At 47.2% G+C, this 7,852-nt stretch overlaps 1 protein-coding gene across 2 annotated transcripts in view; it reads left to right on the top strand.

Moving 5' to 3' along the window:
* The first annotated feature begins 832 nt into the window (after positions 1–832).
* The window catches only part of HHAT (hedgehog acyltransferase), a 165,611-nt gene continuing 158,591 nt past the window's right edge, over positions 833–7,852 (top strand). For both annotated transcript variants that reach the window (XR_009485707.1, XM_059841113.1), the window contains exons 1-6: positions 833–983; positions 1,307–1,431; positions 2,823–2,890; positions 4,437–4,550; positions 5,156–5,350; positions 6,605–6,817. Coding sequence is in view for 1 of the 2 variants with exons in the window: in XM_059841113.1 (XP_059697096.1) it covers positions 1,338–1,431; positions 2,823–2,890; positions 4,437–4,550; positions 5,156–5,350; positions 6,605–6,817 (684 nt within the window). In the remaining variant the exon portion in view is untranslated. The remainder of the gene's footprint in view (positions 984–1,306; positions 1,432–2,822; positions 2,891–4,436; positions 4,551–5,155; positions 5,351–6,604; positions 6,818–7,852) is intronic.

Below are 7,852 nucleotides of genomic sequence, written 5' to 3'. Positions count from 1 at the left end.
TATAAGTGTATTTACACCCCGTGGGTGTATGCACACCCTATAAGTGTATTTACATCCTGTGGCTGTGTATTTACACCTTGTAGGTGTATGCACACCCTATAAGTGTATTTACACCCTGTAGGTGTATGCACACCCTATAAGTGTATTCACACCCCGTGGGTGTATGCACACCCTATAAGTGTATTTACACCCCGCAGGTGTATGCACACCCTATAAGTGTATTTACACCCTGTAGGTGTATGCACACCCTATAAGTGTATGTACACCCTGTAGGTGTATGCACACCCTATAAGTGTATGTACACCCCGTGGGTGTGTGCACACCCTATAAGTGTATTTACACCCTGTAGGTGTGTGCCCACCCTATAAGTGTATTTACACCCTGTAGGTGTATGCACACCCTATAAGTGTATGTACACCCCGTGGGTGTATGCACACCCTATAAGTGTATGTACACCCCGTGGGTGTATGCACACCCTATAAGTGTATTTACACCCCGTAGGTGTGTGCACACCCTATAAGTGTATTTACACCCCGTAGGTGTGTGCACACCCTATAAGTGTATTTACACCCCGTAGGTGTGTGCACACCCTATAAGTGTATTTACACCCTGTAGGTGTATGCACACCCTATAAGTGTATTTACACCCTGTAGGTGTATGCACACCCTATAAGTGTATTTACACCCTGTAGGTGTGTGCACACCCCCGACCTGCGTAGCTGCGCACACCCCGTGGCTGAGCGGGCTGCAGCGCCGCCCAGCGTTCGGCCCCGGGCGCGCAGCGCCGGCAGCTCCGCCCCGCTCCCGCCCCTGCCGTCCCTCCGCGGGGCGGGCCCCGGGCACGGCCGGGCGCGGGGTCGCTCGAGTGGCGGGAGCGGCCGGACGTGGGGTTGTCCACTCGCCTGCGGGTGTGGAGCCTCCGGTCAGCCCGCCCGAGCCCGCTGCTGCCGCTCCTTCCTCTCCCGGCGGCACAGCCCTCCTCAGGTAAGGGGCAGCGGCGTCTCCCCTTCCTTCCCGTCTGTCCCGAGTCCGTGAGAGCCGCCGGGATCCGGTCCTGGTTCTGTCCCGAGGGTCCCGCCGGCCGTGGGCCGTGCCGAGCCCTTGGACCCGGGGCCTCTGCAGCCGGCGCGGCCGGGCATGGCTCGCCTGCCCTCCCGGTAGCTGCGGGCGGAGCGGAGCGGGGCCGCCTCTGAGCCCGGGCCCGGCAGCGAGCGCTGCTCCTGGAGCCGCGGTGCCGTGCCCAGTGTCCCGCTGCAGGGTGCCCGTCTGCCCTCGCCAGAAAACCGCTCCCGTCTCTTTCCCCGCAGGGTGGCGGCCGGTGGGAGCAGCTCCGTGCCGATGCTGCTGCCGGCCTGGGAACTGTGCCTCTACGGGCTCCTGACCGTGGGCTCCCACCTCTACGCTTTCTACGAAGCGCACCAAGTGTCCCGAAGTAAGTGTGCGACGTGGGCGTGCTCGCTCGGGCACGGCTTCGCGCCCGTGGCTGGCGAGGCTGTTTGGTGTGAGTTCTCTTCTCTGGTCGGTTTCTACTTTGTTTCTGTGCGAGGAGCCCCTGCGTTCTTCCCAGCTGCCAACCTGCTCTATGCGAGGAAGCAGTAAGCAAATGCCACCTGAGCAGAGAGCTTTGTCCCAGGGCTTTTTTGCCTTTGAGTGCTCGGACTATCCTCGATAATGCTGTACTCAGACGTGGCTGTCAGGGAAAAGATGAGGGAGACCTCTGAAGCTCAGCTACTCGGATAGGGAAAATTCAGGAAAAGTTGGGTTTGAATTGTCTTGTTTTCCCTGGCTAGTCACCAACAGCCTCTTGCAGGTGGGTGGCTCAGAAGCAGCTGTGCCTTCTGATGGTACTTGCCAAGGTCTGCATCTGAAGAGGCCCTAGGGCAAGTTGGTGTTCTCTGCCTGGAGCTCTGGGGCTCTGGTGCTGAGTCCAGGACTCAGAGCAATGGTTGGGTTGTCTGTAGAGTTTTGGGGTCAGCTTGTTTCCAAACACCTACCTCTGCCTTGTGTAACCTCTTGGTAGGTGCTGTGGTGGCTTGGTTTGGAGCTGGGGAGCTGTGTATTGCAGAGCAAAGCTGGGATTTTAAACAAATTAAGTGCAATTTGTAGATGAAAAGAAGCTGTGTTACAGCACGTGGCTATTTAAATGGAAATAAAGGTTGTATTATAAAAGTATAACAAGCTAGAGAGCCTTTGCAGGGAATATATATTGCATCTTGTTAGGCTTTAATTAACAAGGTTCTACATTAATCACTCTACCTGGCTCTTGAAAGCACTCAAGGGAAGGACAGAAGTGCCAGAAAGGTGTTTGTAGAGCAGTGGAAGGAGTTCTCTGTAACTGGGTACAGTGCTGTGCACCCATGGTCTTGCACCCAGCAAGTCATCTGCAGAAGTGACAAAATATGGTGGCACCGGGCTCTAGCAGCAGCTTCTCTGAGCAGATCTTCCCTGTTTTGGCTGTACTGGCCACTCTTGGGTCTGTGTCCCCCTTCTGCTCTGGTGGGAGACACCAGGCAGTTCTGAAAAATGGTGAGTGAGGATTAGTGCAGGTTTTGTGTGCTAAAAGGTGGGTTGCTGCTACTGTCCCTGTTGCCAGGAGGAATCAAAACACCGGCTCTGGGAAACTGCTTTGCCATTACTATGGGGCACAGCTGGGCCCCCCACCTGGTGAGCAGTGATGTGGTGACTTGCTCTTCCCTGGATGTGGGTATCCTCACTGCTGGAGACCACATGGCAAGGTGTTGCTCTTGAGCAGTGAAGAACCCACCCCTGACTCTTCCTGCTCTAGCTGCTGTGTCGTTATCAAAGGTTTGCTCTTCCCTGCAGAGTATGAAGCTGCAATGGACAGAAGGTTTGGGCTGGACCCAGGGACTCTCTTCCGGGGGCTAAAAAAGGTAGGAGGGGTGACAGTGTCTTGCTGTGTGGAAATAATCATGCCTCCATGCCCTTTGCTCATCCAAGCTTCTGATTTAGCTTTACAAGTTTATAGTAACATGTAGATTTGGATATTTATAGGTAATTTTAGTCTGATGTTTCTGGTGAAGAAGAGAGACTTGGCTGGGTGTGTCTGGACCTAAGAATCAAAACCAAAGTTCTGTTCCTTTTCTTGATCCCTGGCTTAAGTGTTTATCCTTTGCTATGGATCTTGATAACCCTCTCTTTTACTGTTTGGCCTTAAAACTCTGATCAACCTTTACACTTCCTGCAGCCTTCTCCCCCTTTTTCTTGGTTTTCTTGTTACTGGGTGATTTGGATAATGCTTAATGTGAATTAACACATTTTTCTCTTGGTTGGCGTAGTACAGGAGGAGAACAGATTTTAAGGTGTAAGGTCTTAAATAAACATAGTTGTTATTAAAAAAAACAAAACTAAAACAGTAAGAAAACTGGCAGTCCTCTACCCCAAACAAAAAACCACATCCCTCCCCACCCTTGCTTGCATTTCTTCAAAAGTTTTGTGAGGTCAAAATCAAACAGTGCAACTAATCTTAAGGATTGCTTACACAAAAGCAGGAATGCATGTCTGTAAGTGTTTTGGTGTTTAGGCCTGCCATCACTGCTGGTAATGGACCTTTGATAGGAGCTTTTTAGAAGGCTTTAAGGCAGTTGAAATGAACTTTTAGTAAGGCTCTGTATTGGATGTGGGGCTACTGGCTGATCCCTCTTACCTAATTTAGATAAAAATCTCCTGCCACAGGTAACTCCAGTTGACCTAACTCCATCTGATTGCAACTAGACTTTGCTTAAATGGGGAGTTAAACTTTTCTTCCAGCAAAGTACCTTTCTACTGAAGTTCTTGGTATTCCAAGGCAGAGTAGAGTTGCTCTCTGAATCCCTCAGGAAAGCTGAAGTTGCTCAGCTTCATCACCAGTGTGAGGCTTAGGAGGCACAACACCATGCAAAGCTCTGTTTTCTTGAACTTTGCTCCATTGGAAGTGAAAATGATGCAGAGTCCACTGCTGTAAGTGATCCAACTGGATTGCTGAATTGGTGTTCCTGAGGTGTGGGAGTTCTGTTGGGTACCACACAGCTGGATTCCTGAAATGGTGTTCCTGAGATGTGGGAGTTCTGTTGGGTACCACACAGCTGGATTGCTGAAATGGTGTTCCTGAGATGTGGGAGTTCTGTTGGGTACCACACAGCTGGATTGCTGAAATGGTGTTCCTGAGGTGTGGGAGTTCTGCTGGGTACCACACAGCTGGATTGCTGAAATGGTGTTCCTGAGATGTGGGAGTTCTGCTGGGTACCACACAGCTGGATTGCTGAAATGGTGTTCCTGAGGTGTGGGAGTTCTGCTGGGTACCACACAGCTGGATTGCTGAAATGGTGTTCCTGAGATGTGGGAGTTCTGCTGGGTACCACACAGCAGTCGTATTACGGAGGTATTCCATTGTCCCTTATGGCCAGGTACGCATAGTGACCAGTTCCCTTCATGCCACAGGACCCCATGGACTTTGAGTGGAGCTACTGGGTTGAATGGGGAAGGGAACGTATACTGTGGCTTCTGGCTGGTCACCTGTTGGTATCACAAATGTCCAGGCTCTTGGTGGAGAAGGTATGTAGGGATTTTCTTCACAGTGGGGAGTTTCTGATGGGTTTGTTTCCTGTGGACATGGGAAGCTTTGCAGTGAGGCCACTGACAGTAGTAAATCTCATCCTGTGGTGTCAGTTGTGTGTGGGGGTTGGTTGCCTTAATGTTTGGAGACTTCAGCCTCCAACCTCTAAAGGTCTCTCTGCCTTGTTGTAAGCCATTAAACAGCATTGTTTGACTTGCACAGATAAAAAGGGTGAAGTTGTTCCTTTAAGAGGGAAGTATGTAAAGTGATGGCTGCTTGGGTTTTGGCATGATTGCTAAATGATTGTATGATTGTGAGAAATTATCTGTGTGTGGTGTCACACCTGCGAGTCTGGGGAAGGAAAGGAAGAAGTTATGCTCTCCCTCAAATTAGGGAGGCTCTGGTTTTCACTTGATGCTACTACAGAAACACCCTCCCTTTCACTTTTAGGGGTATGGTTGGGTTTCTGTGTTTTTTCATGTGTGTTCTCACCTTGTTGACCATATTTGTCTCTACTGCAGAACTTGTGTAGGCAGCACAGGTATTGAGTGCCTTTTTTCTTTTGAAATAATTAAAAGATTGTTAACTTTTCTTTTTCTGACAGTATAAACCGTGGTGCTTGATGGTTTATGGAATGGCTGCCTGCTGGTTGTTACTGGGAATCAAAGGCTTTGCTGTCATTTTGTTACATGCAGCTATTTCCTTTGCTGTGGCTCAGTTTCAGCTGTCACTCCTGACATGGTTGTGCTCCCTCATCCTTCTGGCCACTTTACGCATACCAGCTGTGGAAGAAACCAAGGTAATGTGAGAAGGACTAATTTAGCATCAAATTAATTGTGGTGGTTGTCTATAATGGCATCTATTTCTATGGCAGCATACTGTCCCTTCAGTTAATATAAGCATGGGTTGGTTTGAGGAATCCTAAGCAGTAGCACTGCAGTGACTCATGCTGGAGCTTCTCCAGTTAGTCACATTCTCTATCATGGTGGCCAGTGCATTGGAATAAAAGTATGTCCCTTAATGTGTAAGTGGTATTGAGTAGAGCTGGACTATGATGATACTTCACTAATGCTTTATTAAACACATTTCATTGGAGCTCTAATCATGCCAATTTAAGGTGCTGGGTTTTGGGTTTGTGTCAAGCAGTTACTCAGTTAAGAATGCCTGTACTTATTGGTGACCGTGACTTCTGCAGAGAGGGAGACTTTCTCCTACAGTGTGAGTTGTACCAAATGAGTTACTTGCATCAATTAGCTGTAAGCAAGCTCAGTTTTGCTCTTTGTCTAGTGGCTTTTTCTGGGTAGTACAGATATGGAAAAACTGAAGTGTCCTGTTGTATTTTATTGAACCAATGGGAAAAACAGGACATTTGTTATAAGGGTTGTTGCCCTGATGTTCAGGGAGAGGGGAATGAGTATGTAGAATCTCTTTTATGTGGTGTGGTCAGTTTTGTGATTTGCTCAGCTGAGGAGAGGGCCCTCTGCAATACAAATTGTCAGTCAGCCAAGCTACATTTGCTGATGTTTCCAAGTTTTTTGCCATGATTGGTTTTTTTGTTTGCAACGTGTATAATACCAAGTGTCAAAGAATCAATAAATGCTCAGTAACATTTTTTCCAGCCTGACGTTTTCTCCGGAGTGACTGATTCTCTTTACATCTAGCTTCAGCCCTAGTAGTCCCTTGGCTATCAATTGTGTTGCCAGCTTGTTTGGATATTGTAGTACTGGACTAAATCTGAGGTAGATAATGTTTCATTTTTGTAAGAAGAGCTCTCCCACTGTCCTGGTACTTCACAGCCTGACATGTTTCTGAAACCAAGCTGTTGTCTCTTTGTGCTGGCTGCAGTAGCTCTGGAGGACCTTTCTCCACCAAAAGCCAGTGCTTGTTGTTCATCTGTTTAGTGCTGTTCACGTTAGATTCTCATTCCCGCTGCTATTTGCTTCCATTTCTTCCTGCTGCTGCTGACCCTTGAGATCTGAGTAGACATTGCTGTCTTGCCATAGAGAAGACACAGCCTTGCACCATCATGATCTGGCTTTGTTTTGTTTTGCAGAGAAGGTGGTATGACACTGAGAATGAATATTATCTGCTGCTCTTCACTGTGTCTGTCCGCTGCCTCTTCTGCACTAGCTTCTGCCTGGAGTACTGCTGGCATGCACCTACCCAGAAGTCATCCCACTCATTCCCCTGGATGCTGGCATATGTGTTTTACTATCCTACATTCCACAATGGACCCCTTGTGAATTTTGATGAATTCAGTAAACAGGTAACAGTGGTTGTTGTTTGGTTGTCCAAAGCTGTCTTCCACATAACTATAAAATCAAGAAATAATACTATAGGAATGTTACAGTTTTGAGTAATCATGAGAACTTTTGTAGTGTCCTCTCTATCAGCTTTTAACACAAGCCTGTGTCCCCAAGTTCTTCTACTTCACAGCATGCTCTTGTCTGACATCAGATTCATCCCTTCAACCAGGGAGCCAGTGACATGCTTTGTTACATTTGGAGAGTGTTCATAATTTTAGCATGCAGCTTCTGGACTGGTTTTTGTTTTCTTCTTCATCAGGTGAAATAAAGCTAATGTTTTCAGCATAAGCTTGCTCTTGACTCTGAAACAGATTTCAGAGCCACAGAAAGCTGATAGATTGTATTGGGAATTCCTGAAAACTCCAGTTTCACCTCATATTGATGTGAAAACAGGTGATGACTTACTAGGAGTACTTTGCTTCAACTGAGCAGCTTGTTTAAAATATAAGGCCTACAAACTGTGCTGAATGCTTTTCTTAGTCCCTTGCAGGCTTCTTTTCAAGCCTGCTTTTTACATGATGGGAAAAGTCCATGTTTTCATCCTTTATTGCTTTCCATATTTTCTTACATACTTGAGTAAGAAGTGGTATCACAACCTGTTATGTCTATAGTTAAAATTATTGTGTCAAAATAGATTAGTGAACATTTCAAACCATAAAACTGCTTTTTCAGTTTATACATAGAAGCCTAGGGATTGCTTGCTTCTGTTTATACTTGGGAATTTTCTGTTGAAGCCAAAGCAAATACTGGGTTTTATGAAAGTGAAACTAGATTCCAGTGGATCCTTGAGTAAAAAGCCCTGTGCTCATTTGTTTTCACTTGCTTTGGAAGATGCAAGGTAGAATGTTGTTATCTTGGGCTGGATATTGTGGGAAAAGTCCACACAGACTTGCATAGAAACAGAGGTAGTATTTTTTTACTAAGTATTGTTTTATAGCTTCTGAAGTGTATTAAATTCCAGCTAAATCCTTGTACACCAGGAGAGGGACAGTTGT

The sequence above is a fragment of the Haemorhous mexicanus genome, chromosome 3 (genome assembly GCF_027477595.1).
Source record: "Haemorhous mexicanus isolate bHaeMex1 chromosome 3, bHaeMex1.pri, whole genome shotgun sequence".
NCBI classification, from domain to species: Eukaryota; Metazoa; Chordata; class Aves; order Passeriformes; family Fringillidae; genus Haemorhous; species Haemorhous mexicanus.
Note: the sequence above shows the minus strand (reverse complement) of the source record. Positions and strands in the feature narration are given on the sequence as shown.